General features: G+C 47.9%; 2 protein-coding genes across 2 annotated transcripts; one reads left to right on the top strand and one right to left on the bottom strand.

Moving 5' to 3' along the window:
- The first annotated feature begins 44 nt into the window (after positions 1-44).
- On the top strand, positions 45-5,391 carry LOC308574523 (sigma intracellular receptor 2-like). The gene is made up of 3 exons (XM_081172416.1): positions 45-418; positions 3,072-3,216; positions 5,041-5,391. The coding sequence occupies exons 1-3, from the start codon at positions 236-238 to the stop codon at positions 5,289-5,291; spliced, it is 579 nt and encodes a 192-aa protein (XP_081028542.1). The 5' UTR covers positions 45-235; the 3' UTR covers positions 5,292-5,391.
- Positions 5,392-7,405: 2,014 nt separating this feature from the next.
- Positions 7,406-14,808, bottom strand: IFT20 (intraflagellar transport 20). The gene is made up of 5 exons (XM_081173247.1): positions 14,684-14,808; positions 12,153-12,299; positions 11,811-11,896; positions 10,046-10,149; positions 7,406-7,905 (listed from the first exon to the last, which is right to left on the bottom strand). Exons 2-5 carry the CDS (start codon positions 12,277-12,279, stop codon positions 7,824-7,826), a joined length of 399 nt encoding a protein of 132 aa, XP_081029373.1. The 5' UTR covers positions 12,280-12,299; positions 14,684-14,808; the 3' UTR covers positions 7,406-7,823.
- Positions 14,809-15,540: the final 732 nt, after the last annotated feature.

Genomic DNA, 15,540 nt, shown 5'->3' with positions numbered 1-15,540 from the left:
GCGTCTTTTCGGGGATTCCAGGCGCAACCGCTTCCCTCCCTGCGCCGGCTTTGCTGCCTTCCGAGCCCTTTCCCGTGGCAGCTGCGCTGAGCTCCGTCTCCTTTTGCAAGAAGCGGCCCGGCCCCTTCGCATTCCGCAGCCCTTTAAAAATGGGCGGGCGCAAAGTGGGGCTGGAAACACCCCTCCCGCTCTTGGAGAAACCAATGGAGGAGGGAGGAAAGTGGGCCGATCTCGGATGAGAAGTTGCTGCTGCAGGGAAGCTCATTGCTTTGCACCGAGAGAGAAAGACGCGATGGCGGCTGGGGCAGCGACGCGCCTCCTGGAATGGATCTTCGCCTTCTATTTCCTCACTCACATCCCCATCACGCTGCTGGTCGATTTGCAATTGCTCCCGGGGGCAGGATTTTACCCCCGCAGCGTAAGTCAGCCGAGGACGGGTAGCTCAAGCTGCAATCCGTACTTTCTTAAACTTGGGGAATGGAGCTTTTATTACTATTCCTGCAAGGCGGCGGGTGGGGTGAGGTTTGCTTCTAGGCAGAAAAAGCGAAGGACCGCCCTTGTCTGCTGTGCTGTTTTTAATAATAATAATAATAATAATAATAATAATAATAATAATAATAATAATAATAATAATAAAATTTATTATTTATTCCCCGCCCATCTGGCTGGGTTTCCCCAGTCACTCTGGGCAGCTTCTAACAAAACACTAAAATACAATAACCTATTAAACATTAAAAGCTTCCCTAAACAGGGCTGCCTTTAGATGTCTTCTAAAAATTTGGTAGTTATTTTCCTCTTTGACATCTGGTGGGAGGGCGTTCCACAGGGTGGGAGCCACTACTGAGAAGGCCCTCTACCTGGTTCCCTGTAACCTCACTTCTTGCAGTGAGGGAACAGCCAGAAGGCCCTCGGCGCTGGACCTCTGGGTCCGGGCTGAACGATGGGGGTGGAGACACTCCTTCAGGTATACTGGACCAAGGCCATTTAGGGCTTGAAAGGTCAGCACCAACACTTTGATTTGTGCTTGGAAACATACTGGGAGCCAGTGTAGGTCTTTCAAGACCGGTGTTGTATGGTCTCGGTGGCCGCTCCCAGTCACCAGTCTAGCTACCGCATTCTGGATTAGTTGTTGTTTTTCTTTCCAAGGTGCCTTTTAAGAATGCAGCTCCCGTCTTGCAACACAGTCCAAAGGGGCAAGAGTTGTACCTCAACGGCAGAGCATATGGTCGGCATGCAGAAAGCTTTCCTCTTTCCAGCCTGGATAGCTCAGTTGGTTAGAGCGTGGAGCTAATAATAATAATTTATTATTTGTACCCTGCCCATCTGGCTGGGTTTCCGCAGCCACTCTGGGCAGCGTCCAACAAAGATTAAAAATACCGTATTTTTCGCCCTATAGGATGCACTTTTCCCCCTCCAAAAATGAAGGGGAAATGTGTGTGTGTCCTATGGGGCAAATGCAGGCTTTCGCTGAAGCCTGGAGAGCAAGAGGGGTCGGTGCACACTGACTCCTCTCGCTCTCCAGGCTTCAGGAAGCTATCCGCAAGCCTTGGGAGCCCGGTGGGAGTTCCCGCCGGGCTCCCAAGGCTTGCAGACAGCAGCCTGCAGCCCGAAACCCGGGGAGCGCTATGGGGCGCACCCCGGGCTTTGGGCAGCTCTCCGCAAGCCTTGGGAGCCTGGCGCGACATCCCGCCGGGCTCCCAAGGCTTGCGGACAGCAAGCTCCGGGAGCGATGGCGAGGTTGAACGCAACCTTGCCATTGCTCTCGGACCCGTTCTGGGGGCTGGGGTCGGGGGAAGCTTGGGCTTCCCCAGCCCCACAAGCTCCGGGAGCGATGGCGAGGTTGCGCAACCTCGCCTTCGCTCCCAGACCCCCAGCCCCGAGGCTAAAAACAAAGCCAGGACAGCTAGCGGGATCCATCCTGCTCGCTGTCATGGCTTCTTTGCTCTTTGGGGCTTGGGGGGGGATTTTTCCCCTTTATTTCCCCCCCCCCCCAAATAAGTGCGCCCTATGGGCCGGTGCACCCTATAGGGCGAAAAATACGGTACATTAAAATGTCACACATTAAAAACTTCCCTGAACAGGGCTGCAGGTTTGATCCCTATATAGGACCGCTGCATATTCCAGTGTTGCTAGATGATCCTCATTGTCCCTTCCCTCTCTACGATTCTATAATCCAGGGCCTATAAAACCAAGTGGGGTGTTTGCTCTGCGCCTGTAGCTTTTTGCCCTCCGGTCAATGTTCCTGAATTCTTGACTGCAGTCCTTGCCAGTGCTTGCTGAAAGATCCCTGAGATTATGCCGTTAATATCTTGCTGTTAAGATTATTATTGAGGGCGTTCTTCTGCAAGAAACGAAAACACATATGGACTATACATTTAAAGCAGTATCATGCCGCTTTGAAAAGCGATGCCTTCCCCCAAAGAATCCTGGGAGTTGTAGTTTGTTAAGGGTGCTGTTAGGGAGACCCCTTATTCCCGCACACCGAGGTACAGTTCCTAGTTTCATGGGAAGAGAGCTTTGACTGTGAAACCACTCTCTAAGAATTGTAGCTCTGTGGGGAGAATCATGGGGGTTTCCTAACAACTCTCAGCACCCTAAACGAACTTCAACTCCCATGGTTCTTTTGGGAAGCCATACCTGTTCAGAGTGGAATGATGCTGCTTTAAATGCATATTGATATGACATTGAATTGTAATCCCAGATTAAACCACGGTTTCCCAGTCTCCAGTAATGTGGGTAATATCTCCCTATTGCAGATTGGGCAGGTGGCTGATCTGATCCTGGTTTCATATCCTCTTTTGTAATCCAATATTAGTATTAAGTTCAAATGTAACAGGAAACCGTGGTTTAACAAGCCGTAGACAAGAAAAGAGGGGTCTAATAAACCGCGGCTTGCTAGATCTCTGTGACCTGCGGCTATGTGACTGTTCCCCCCTATTCTTTTTGCTTATATTTATCTTTGAAGAGCCATTTGTACTGAGAGAATATTAACAGTGGTCAAAATAAGAGACGGGAGATTTTTATGTTTAGCTGCAGCTAACATTCCCTTTTTTCCTCTCTCTCTCCCTAAGCTGAAAGAATTGACAACTTGGTACACGGTTTCATTTAAGGACCCCATGATGCAAGACCCCCCCGCCTGGTTCAGGGCCTTCATAGTCTGCGAAGCCTTCCTGCAGTTGCCTTTCTTCCCTATTGCAGCCTATGCCTTCTGGAAAGGTTGGTGCGCCAATTGGGGTGGGGTGCGGGGAAAGCACTTGTGATTAGGAATGTAAGAAGTTTGGTCCATCTAGCCCAGTATTGTCTGGGCTCTTCAAGGTTTCTGGCAGGGGGCATTAGATCAGTGGAACGGTCTCCCTCAGGAAGCTGTGGACTCTCCTTCTCACACAGAGCCAGTGTGGTGTAGTGGTTAAGAGCGGTAGTCTCGTAATCTGGTGAACCCGGTTCGCTTCCCCGCTCGCTCCTCCACATGCAGCTGCTGGGTGACCTTGGGCTAGTCACACTTCCCTGAAGTCTCTCAGCCCCACTCACCTCACAGAGTGTTTGTTGTGGGGGAGGAAGGGAAAGGAGATTGTGAGCCGCTTTGAGACTCCTTAGGGTAGTAATAAAGCGGGATATCAAATCCAAACTCCTCCTCTTCTTCTTCTTCTTCGTTGGAGGTTTTTAAGCAGAGCTTGAAAGGCCATCTGTCATGGATGCCGTAGTCGAGATTCCTGCATTGCAGGGGGTTGGACTAGATGACCATAGGGGTCCCTTCCAACTCTACAATTCTATGCTTCTATGACTTGATGGGCCTTTGGCCTGATCTCAACAGGGTTCTTCTAAGGTTCTCATGAACAATATGGCCAATAGCTCAGCAGCTTTTGCTAATGTTAACCAAATAGCATTTTGATCTGCATTTTTTTAAAAAAAGAAAATCATTTGGCATAATTGTTACAAAATATAAGCAAAATATTTTCAAATAAGCACATATATATGAAAAAGGAACAAAAGAGAAAAAAAGAAATGAAAAAGAAGAAGAAATAAAGAGAAAAGAAGAAGAAAAATTGGAAGAATTTCTTCCAAATTTATTCTACAAATATCTCAATATAAAAAAAAAAATTCATTGACTTGATGGAAGTCAATTGGTGATCTGCATTTTGACAAATAATTATATATATATAATTTTTAACTTCAGTAGTTAATTTTAATGTGTTCTTATGCTATATGTCAGGGATGTCCAACTGGTAGATCGCAATCTACTGGTTGATCGCGGGGCATCCCTGATCAACCCTGGTTGACCGTGTGATCTTGATTGATCCCCCCAGATAAAAGCTCAATAACTTTGGGTCTCCCCCCCCCCAAAAAAAAAAAAAAAACGCTGAACAACTTTGGTCAATAGAATGGGTAGATCACTGCCAGTTGTTTTTTTTAGTGGGAGTAGATTGCAGTAACGCCAAATAAATCTTTATATAGACATAATAACTGAAGGCTGTCATCATGCAGCCCCCGTGGGAGGATTTGTTGCACCGCATTGCAATTTTGGATTGCATGCAGCTGCGGTGGGGGCAGGGAGCAGAAGAGAAGGCGGGGTTTATACTGGTGGTTTCAAACAACAGCAGAAGTTTGAATAAAGCAGGGGTGGAGGGACGCAGAAGAACCGTAAGGCTGTGGGGGCACTGCTGGAAGGAGCTGTGAGGGGATGGGGGCTTGGGTGAGATGCAAAGGAGGGCGGGGCGGTCTTAAATTGTTTTTAAATGTTATATGTTTATTTGGGTATTTGTGGGTTGGGGGATTGGTTAGGGGCTTGTTGGGCAGTGTCCATTTTTTATTAGTTTACATCCATTAGTATTGTTAATTGTTTTAATTATTTTTATTACGTATTTTGCGACTTTATTTTGTAACTTTGTGTTGTGAACTGCCCTGAGACCTATGGGTATAGGGCAGTATACAAATTTGAATAATAATAATTATGTAGGGAGAGTTGTTGAGCAGGATTAGCATGTGTGTGCATGTGCGATGTGATCTGAAGAATATTTAAATTCTGCTCTTAAAAAAATCCAGGCAACTGCAAATGGATCCGAATCCCGGCCATCATTTACGCGACGCATGTCATGACCACGCTGCTCCCCATCTTCAGCCACGTCCTGTTCAGCGATTTCTCGCGGTCCAAGCACCCTGCGCCCCAGACGCTGCCCGAACGCTTGACTCTCTGCGCCATTTACAGCCCTTACTTCCTGATTCCCTGCCTCATTCTTCTCACGATGCTCCTCAGCCCCCTGTATAACCAGGTGGATAAAAGGAAAAAGAAATAAGACGGCGAGGATTCTTCCTAAAAGAGGGGCAAGGAGTCAGCCCTTGGATTCAGAAGCTTGCAAACTGGGCCAATAAAATGTTTTGGGTTTTTTAAAAAAATTGTTTTGGTGTCCGTGACGTGGATCGATGTATAGCTCAAGGGGAGTGGAGGGACTAGCGGAACAAGGGCCACGTTTTCTTCCGGGCAAACTTCTGAGGGCCACATGCCAGTGTGCAGTCACAACCCCCCCCAAAAAAAACCCCTATCCATCCAGACAGACAAGAAGCCTTTTCAGAGTGAAAGACATAGTTCAGTCCGGCAGCAACACTCGAGGAGGGTGTGTAGCAGGGCCAGTGAAGGATGTTTTCTGGGGAAGAGTCCCAGGGCCAGATGGAGAGCATGTGACTCAGTCTCAGGGTTACGCCACGTTGGGCAGAATGATTCCTGCATTGGAGGGGTTTGCACTAACTAGATAACCCTCGTCCCTTCCAACTAGGCAGTTCTATTATTCCAGTTCTCTTTGGCCCCCAGCTTCTCCATCCCTGACATAACTGAAGCCCCTATTTACCAAGGAGGAAGTAGAATTTGGCCATTTCCAAATCGACGTCCTGCCCTCGAAACAACCTGTTGATCTGGTAAAAGAGGTTGTTTCTCCTCTGGGTGTGTGTCGAAAGAGCACCGATGCTAATCTATTACCCTCTTGGCTCATTCTTAGCCCAGGATATTCCAGAAGATAGGGGTCATGTGCTTCTCCTTTTCCCCAGCGTGAGGGATTAAGAGCAGCTTTGTCTGAATGAGCTGTCGCTCTGCAAACCAAATACTGTAGACCAGACATTTCCAACTCCCAAGAGACACTGATCTACTCCCAGTATTAAAAAACGGGCAGTGATCTACCCATTGTCATTGGAGGGAGGAGGAGTGTGCATGGAGTGGGTGGATTGCCCAGAGTTGTTGAGCTTTTTGGGGGGAGGATTGCAGTTTTTTTAGTCCCCCCCCTTAACTTTTTGTACACGATAAGGATCCCATGATCTACCAGGATCAGCCAAGGACCTACCGGTAGATTGCAATCTACTGGTTGGACATCCCTGCTGTAGACATGGCGTTGTATCAAAGTCACTTGGTACTATACTTCTTGCACTGGCAAAATGGTAAGGATGCAGGTGGCGCTATGGTCTAAACCACTGAGCCTAGGACTTGCCAATCAGAAGGTCGGCGGTTCGAATCCCCGCGAAGGGGTGAGCTCCCATTGCTCAGTCCCTGCTCCTGCCAACCTAGCAGTTCGAAAGCACCTCAAAGTGCAAGTAGATAAATAGGTACCGCTTCGGCGGGAAGGTAAACGGCGTTTCCGTGCGCTGCTCTGGTTTGCCAGAAGCGGCTTTGTCATGCTGGCCACATGACCTGGAAGCTGTACGCCGGCTCCCTCGGCCAATAAAGAGATGAGCGCCGCAACCCCAGAGTTGGTCACGACTGGACCTAATGGTCAGGGGTCCCTTTACCTTTACTGGCAAAATGATGTTCCACAAGAGGAAAACGTGAGTACATTATGGAAGGATGGAATTGGAGAACTGTAGTTTTGGAAGGTGCCACAAGGAGCAACCCCCCTGCATTGCAGGAACCACGGCTGCAGAATCCCTGGCAGGTGGTCAACCTCTGCTTAAAGACCCCTCAACGAAGGGGAGTCCGCCACCATCTGAGGTAGTCCTTTCCACTGTCAAACAGCTCTTGCCCTCATAAAGTTCTTCTGATGTTTATTGGGGTCTTTCTTCCTTGTCATTTGAACCCATTGGTTGGGGTTCTGCCTTCCGAAGCAGTAGATATTATGGCCATATTCAAATATTACTTCTCAAGCCTTCAGGCAAAACACACCCAACTCCCTCAGCTGTGCCTCGTAAGGCTCGGTTTCCAGCCCCTTGATCATCTTGGTCACCTAGTCAATCTCCTCCTCAGAGTGCAGTGTCCAGAACTGGACAGTTGTGCGGCAGATCGCACAAGATTCAAGTGTCCGGTCACAAGGACCACGAGCGATGCCTACTTTTCCCATGCCAGGCTAATTTTACATGCTCTCCCACCCAATCATGTTTCCAGCCCACACCCAAATGTACTAAGGGCAACTTAAAAAGGAAATGAGGCGTCTTTAAAAACAATAATTTATTTCCTGATTTCCTTGAAAGTATTTTACAGGGCTTTTTTTATAAAAACCAAAAAAAAAAAAGAACAATGGGAAGTTGTGTAAAACACAGAACAGTCTGATGACTATATAAATGACTGGCCATATTAAAAAAAATCTTCAAAAATACAATAGCTGTAGCTGTCCCTTTTAGAAATATCTTATTGCCAGACCTAAAGTAAGTCCAAAAGAGTATTTAAGATCTAAACTTTTTTTGTTTTGTTTTTGAGAGGTGATCTTGGTCAATTAAAAAAATAAAAAGGTCAAAATTGCCCCCTCCCATTTCCTCCCCCTAAAAAAACCCCATTAGACTATAGGAATGGTTCAAGATTTCCCAGTGTGTTTGGTGCTGGTCATAAATTCTCTCTCTCATTCTCTCTCTCTCTACTTCTGGAAAATGAATTGGTCGATGAATTCGTTCTGGTCCGCTTCTATTTTACACAGCGTTTGATATTCGATGCGGTACCTGGAGAAAAAGCAGAGCAAATGTGTTAGCTCGGCCGTCTTCCGAGTCCAATCAGCCACGGCTGGCCAAAATGGCTGGAGGGTCAAGAGATGACAGGAATTGCCCACTTGGCGTGTCTGAAAAAGTGGGCTCTATTCAGGACTCGCTAACTTTTGACCTTCCAGATTTTGCTGTACGCAACGAGGACAGACCTGGCAGCTTTCCGTCAGTCTGAATCAGTGTGCTCAGTGACCAGATCTATGTCCCTTCTTTGGGAAAGGTTTCCAGAATGGTGCTATAGGAGAAATCCCTTTTCAGTTGGGGCTCCACATCTGTGGAACACTCTCTCCAATGAGGTCCACCTGGCATCTTCACCAACCTCTTCCTTGGCATAAGGTAAAAGCTTGCGCTTTTTGCCAAGCTCCTGATGAACAAAGACAGGTGAGGAAGGATGTCACTGAACTACAACCTCCCTCCCATCCCTGGCCATAGGAATGATGGGAGTTGTAGTACAGCAATGCCTGGAAGGCTGCAGATTAGGCACCCGGGCTCTCTGCTTTTGCCATGAAGGGCTTTCAGCTTTGAAAGTGTGTAATAAGCAAGACTGACATACATACAAACAGTATCTCTTACTATAGGAACACAAAAGGCTGGCATTGGAGTTTTACACGCACATGGAAAAGCCTCCCCAGATAATACTATGGACCACCTGCTACAGATCACAGGTTAAAAGCTCCCTTCCCAAGTTTGGTTTTTCTCAGATTTCAGCTAGATTAAGAAACCACCAGGCAATTGCGTGAACGTGGGGCTAGATTACTTCATCCCCTGTATGCTCACTTGACCATTCCGATCTGCAGAAATGGCACAGCTACAGATGCCAAATAAAACTCATTACACCAGTGCAAGAAATTGATCTTTTAGTGTAGCAGCACCTTTGGAATTCCCTGCTGATTGACCCCCCCCCAAAAAAAAAACACCCCTCAGGAATTAGAAGCTGTCAGTCAGTTGCATGAACTTGAAAAAGGGACTTTTTTAAAAAACACCAGTGATCTGCAGCAGGTGGTGGACAGTATTCCTTGTTTTGAGGGATTCTGTATGCGTTTCTGCAACTGTCAAGCTCTTGATCTTTTCTCTCTATAATATAAATACTATTTGTTTCGATTTGTGCTTATTTATTGTGCAGGTAGTGGCAGGACTCCTACAAGGTGCATCTTCAACTCAAAGGTGTCCCACAGGATCCTCTCATTTTTGCTGGCCACAAAGTAAAAACATTCAAAGAGACATGACTGCTCAGTTGGCTAGAGAGTGGTGTGGAAAATGCCAAGGTTCAATCCTTTTATGGCACAGCTGCATTTTCCTACATTGCAGGGGGGCTGGACTCGGTAATCCACAGGGTCCCATCCAACTCTATGATTCTATGACTGGCTGAGGTCCAGCTATGAGGGCCTTCTGGCGGTTCCCTCGCTGCGAGAAGCCAAGTTACAGAGAACCAGGCGGAGGGCCTTCTTGGTAGTGGCACCCGCTCTGAGGAACGCCCTCCTACCAGATGTCAAAGAGAAAAACAACTACCAGACTTTTAGAAGACATCTGAAGGCAGCCCTTTTTAGGGAAGCTTTAACGTTTAACAGACCATTGTACAGTGGTACCTCGGGTTAAGTACTTAATTCATTCCAGAGGTCTGTTCTTAACCTGAAACGGTTCTTAACCTGAAGCACAACTTTAGCTAATGGGGCCTCCTGCTGCTGCCGTGCCGCCGGAGCACGGTTTCTGTTCTTATCCTGAAGCAAAGTTCTTAACCTGAGGTAATATTTCTGGGTTAGCAGAGTCTGTAACCTGAAGCGTATGTAACCCGAGGTACCACTGTATTTTAATACTTTGTTGGAAGCCGCCCAGGGTGGTGGGAGACCCAGCCAGATGGGCGGGGTATAAATAATTTATTATTATTATTATTATCATCATCATCATAACCATCATCATCATCCAAATTGGTGGCCACCACTGCCTCTTATGGGAGGATGTGCCATAGTTTAACTCTGCACTGTGTGAAATAGTATTTTGTCTGTCCTGATTCTTCCGACATTCAGCTTCTTTGGCGGTCCATGGGTTCTGGTGTTATGAGAGATGGGGGGAAGCTTTCCCTGCATCCCTTTTCTTTTCGCACCTTTCCAGCTGTGTTGTCTTCTCGGCTATCAGCGCCTGAAGCTGCTGCTGTTGGGCTTCTCTTTGCTTCGCTATGGACTTCAGCAAGTTGCGAGCGCCAATTGCCTGCGGAAAGAGGAATTTTATTCTGGGCGATCCCGGAGCACCTTAGCAGCCGTCCAATTTGGGGGTGGGGGGGGGGACTGATTCTTAGTGATGCGACGCAATGAAATAAATCTTACCTACAATGAATGGAGCTTCAATGGATTAAAGAAGAGGTTGCTTTTAATCTGCACATATATTGCAGATGGAGAAAACTTTTTTAAAGTGTCTTTACACATAGCCCACTTGGATGACGCCTTCCTGTGATCACAACCAAGTACCCTTTTAGAAGATGCTTGCCAGCCACGGACTTGTAAGTCTCTCAGCCAGCACAGCAAGAGACTCTTAATCTCAGGGTTGCGGGTTCAAGCCCCATGTTGGGCAAAAGATTCCTGCATTGCAGGGGGTTAGACTAGATGACCCACGTGGTCCCTGCCAACTCTACAATTCTACGATTCTGTGATTTGAAAATAGCAGGGCCATCACCCGAAATTGTATTGACGCAATCGTATGTGTAGTGGATTTAGGGGTTGCTCGTGCGTAAGTTGCCGCCACTGCTGGCGAGGTTACCTGGTTAAACCCTTTCTGACTGAACAGCCTCCAGCATCGTGACTGTCTCAGTCGCTGGCACAATCCATCAGTGGGTGTTTCTTGAACCTTTTCCAGCATAAAAGTTGTTTGACGCCAAGTCTCCTCCTACTCTCCCTGCGCGTAAGTCTTCTGCGCAGGGAGGGTGTGGGCAACGGAGTACCCGTACTCTCTCCACTGGTCTCCGGCGAAGAGTCTTGGAGCCTCCTCTCCGATTCCCCCATCTGCCCCCCCTTCTCCACTGGTGTTACGCTGATTTCCTTCCCCAGAAGATGGGCTGCCTCTCTCCCTACTGGGACCCTCTCCGGCATCCCTCTGGAGCCTTCCCTCCGCCTCTAGCTCCGATGGCAGTTCCCTGACAGTACGTTCCTCACTTCATCAGTCAAATGTAAAGGTAAAGGGACCCCTGACCATTTAGGTCCAGTCGTGGCCGACTCTGGGGTTGTGGCTCTCTTCTCGCTTTATTGGCCAAGGGAGCCGGTGTACAGCTTCCAGGTCATGTGGCCGGCATGACTAAGCCGCTTCTGGCAAACCAGAGCAGTGCACGGAAATGCCGTTTACCTTCCCGCTGGAAGTATTTATCTACTTGCACTTTGAGGTGCTTTCGAACTGCTAGGTTGGCAGGAGCAGGGACCGAACAACAGGAGCTCACCCTGTTGCGGGGATTTGAACCACCGACCTTTTGATTGGCAAGTCCTAGGCTCTGTGGTTTAACCCACAGCGCCACCCGTGTCCCTCAGTCAAATGTGCGTAGGAGAAAATAAATGCTCTGAATAATAAAGGGTAACTGGTTTCTAAACAATGCATATCTTGCAGAAGGCATCATCTCAAGAGAGGTATCCTCTTCTCGCTCTCTCAGGAGGGAAAGCCTCCTCTTCAGTTATGAATCTGTGCTTCAAAAGGGCCTTGGATAATTCCCAACCGGGAAACCCAGCTACTGTCCAGTTTTAACAGTAGTCGCAATATGCTGCATGTCTGTTGGGGAACAAAAAAATTACTGGAGAAAAGGCGCGTGCAACAAAGGGCTAGCCTACTTATTCTGACGTCTGGAGTAGAGAGAAGAAACACAGACTCGTCACTTTGCCCCGTCAGGTTACCTTAATCTTCTCATTTTCGGTTGCTTTTGCTAGCTGATCTACAAGTTCGATGAGGCCACCCACTATTTTCTTAAATTCTGCAATTTCTGGAAAGGAGGAACAGAAACCATCAAGACCAAGGTTCTCTCTCTCCCACCACGGCTATTAAACAAACACAGGGAAGTTAGGAAGATGCTGTCATTGCTAATGGCTGTTCTTGATTTCTGAACCAGAATTCACCAGTAAACCATTCCAAGCAGTGAACAGTCAAGCAATGTGTGTGAACCAGCCCTTTGACCAAACATGAATGTTGCCCCAAAGAGTGAGAGATGCAGGCCTGTGCTCGGCAGAGAGGGAACTTACTGTCTACAAATACTTTGCATTCCTCTTTCAGCTCAGTCGTTTGCTGGGACACCTCCGGGTCCAAAACCCTCAGTTTGTTCAGTTCGTCAAAGTGAAAGCCTGCTTCGCCTAGGATATCTTTGGCCATGATGGATCTTTTTTAGGCTTCTGTGCAAAATAACCAAACACAAGAAACTTTTTTTTAAAAAAAAGGAGAGAAGGGAAAGAGCAAGAGATTGTATCACTCGATATTGGGATGCTTGGGTTTCTAACAGGCTTTGATGCTTGGGCTCCGAATAGGCTTGTCGCCATTTCCTTATTTCAATGTATCCTTATGTACTCTGTGTAGAGCTTCCCTTAAGTGCAGAAGCCGCAGCCAATGCAGAATGGATCAGCAAGACTGTTGAAGGAGGTGCCTTATTGACAGCACATAACAACTCTGCTGAAAGAACTGCCAGTGCGCTATCAGGTGAAGGATAAGGCCGTGCTACTGGCATATAAAGCCCTGAGTAAGGCCTCATCTGTACTATACAGTTAAAACAGTATCACCCCACTTTAAAAGTTGTGCCTTCCTCCAAAGGATCATGGGAACTGTAGTTTGGTAAGGAGTTGTTTGATGATGCCTATTCCTCTCACAGAGCTACGCTTCCCAGAGAGAATTACTTTTCAGCCACTCTGAGAATATTTTTGCCACATTTTTCCAGGGCCGAGACCTACTTCACCAGTCAGGATGTGGTTTTAAACTCAATTTAACAATTGTAAGGCCTACCATTCTTCTGCACTTCATATAAATCAAATATGGGGAACCTTTAGCTCTGTAGATGTTGCTGCCTAGCACGGGAGGAAGGAAGCTGTTTTTGGTGGCACCTGTGGAACTCCCTCCAAAGGGACACACCAACGGGCCCCTCTTTGGCTATATAATTATGCATATTTATGGGAAATAAATAACATAAATAAATAGAAGCCGGCCTTGTGGCAGGGAGCGTCAAAACTTTTATGTGTTTGGAAGGATGGGAGGGAGTGTCTTTACTTTATTAAAGTATTCTTGGACCACATCTCAAGGTTACAATACGAAACAAATCATAAGAGGTTGAATAAAATCAAGACAATTCTTTAAAAACACACACACACAAATTGCCAGCTGATGAAACCTTCCTTTTACAGCTCAGCTCTGTGTTTCTACTGATGATACATCACACTGGGGTTTGGGCAGCCCTGCCAAACAGCCGATTCACGGCTCTACCCGTTGGTCCACTCCCCCTGAACATGGATGCTCCATTATTCCCACTTGTGGCTGCGACCCAACCTAACCCTTCCTACAAAACCAGCTTCCCCGGACCGCCTAGCCCGGCATCCTGTTTCACCACAGCAGCCAACCCTTCGGCAATCGGAAGCCCACACAAAAAAAGCCACCCCAAAATAACAATAACAATAATAATAATTTATTATTTATACCCCTCCCATCTGGCTGGGCTTCCCCAGGCACTCTGGGCAGCTTCCAGAAAAATATTAAAATACTGTAATACATCAAACATTAAAAGCTTCCCGAAGCAGGGCTGCCTTCAGATGTCTTCTAAAAGTCTGGTAGTTGTTGTTCTCTTTGACATCTGGTGGGAGGGCGTTCCACAGGGCGGGTGCCACTACTGAGAAGGCCCTCTGCCTGGTTCCCTGTAACTTGGCTTCTCGCAGTGAGGGAACCGCCAGAAGGCCCTCGGCGCTGGACCTCAGCGTCCGGGTAGAACGATGGGGGTGGAGACGCTCCTTCAGGTATACTGGGCCGAGGCCGTTTATGGCTTGAAAGGTCAGCACCAACATTTTGAATTGTGCTTGGAAACGTACTGGGAGCCAATATAGGTCTTTCAAGACCGTTGCTATGTGGCCGCTCCCAGTCAGCAGTCTAGCTGCCGCGTTCTGGATTAGTTGTAGTTTCCGGGTCACCTTCCAAGGTAGCCCCACATAGAGCGAATTGCAGTACAGTGGTACCTCGGGTTACATAAGCTTCAGGTTACATACGCTTCAGGTTACAGACTCCGCTAACCCAGAAATAGTGCTTCAGGTTAAGAACTTTGCTTCAGGATGAGAACAGAAATCGTGCTCCGGCAGCGCGGCAGCAGCAGGAGGCCCCATTAGCTAAAGTGGTGCTTCAGGTTAAGAACAGTTTCAGGTTAAGTACAGACCCCTGGAACGAATTAAGTACTTAACCCGAGGTACCACTGTAGTCCAAGCGGGAGATAACCAGCTGGTCCCGTGAGATAGACTGCCTCTGAACAGGGAGGCTTGTCTCTAGCTACTGCAGCTGCTAAAGGTGAGGCTTTGCTGGCTCATATTCCACCCCAAGCTCCACCCGAGGCCTCATCGCCTGCGGGCCAAGCAAGGCAGGTGCCCCTGGGAAGCCCACGAGGATGGGCACAAAGGCAGGTAAGCAGCCCTGGCGGACGGGCTGCCTGCTGTCCCCCAGCAACTGGCACTCAGAGGCATGGGCTACCTGCCTGCCACCCTCCTCGCCCCGCCTCCCAATGCCACCCCTATGGGGTCCCCGTCGCCCGGCTCACCTGCAGCCCCTGCGGACGCGCCAGGTGGCTCCCGGCTGCCCCTCCCTCCCTCCTCCAGCGCGGCCTTCCGCTGCCACGGCGACAGCAGCAGCAGCAGCAGCAGCAGCCGCCACTGGCTCCTCCTCCTGCCGCCCCGCCCACAAGGAACGTACCACTTAGCGAGGCGGGGGATGGAGGAGAGAGAAGGCATCACGGGAAGGGTAGTTTCCCTAGGAAGCATCCAAAAGCAAGGAGGGGGAGCGGGAGGGATGGTGCCAGAGACGTCTGCAGAGAAACGGGGAACCATTGTATTTTAATCAATTGTTTTACACTTTATACACGCGGCGCTCTCATAAATGTGCACTTATTTGAGGTTTGTTTCTGATGCAAGGGACAAGCATGATTTTAAGCAGTTTAAAATCAGGAGTGGAAATAATAATAATAATAATAATAATAATAATAATAATAATTTTTATTTATACCCCGCCCTCCTCAGCAAAGACCGGGCTCAGGGCGGCAAACACCATTTATTATTATTATTAGGGGGGAAGGCAGGTGCCAAGGGGGGAAGCGGGTGCAATTGCCTTCCCGACCAAGTAAATCAATAAAATACTTAAAATATTTAACTTAAATACTTAAGATTCTACCCGACTCCCAATTAAAACATAAATCCTGGCTACTCCCATGGCGGCTCCTGAGATGAACAAGGCTCCCCACTCCTGATTTTAAACTGTTGAAAATCACGCTTGTCCCTTGCATCAGAAACAAACCTCAAATAATTGCACATTTATAAGAGCGCCGCGTGGGGTGTTTCATGGTATACTACTTTGGTCTTTAAAAAAAATAAATTAAAGGCGATCGACAGCTCTGAACTCAAA

Source organism: Podarcis bocagei, assembly GCF_964188305.1.
Source record: "Podarcis bocagei genome assembly, chromosome: 15".
Lineage (NCBI taxonomy): Eukaryota > Metazoa > Chordata > Lepidosauria > Squamata > Lacertidae > Podarcis > Podarcis bocagei.
The sequence above is the reverse complement of the archived record's forward strand: the minus strand, read 5'-3'. Positions and strand labels throughout refer to the sequence as shown.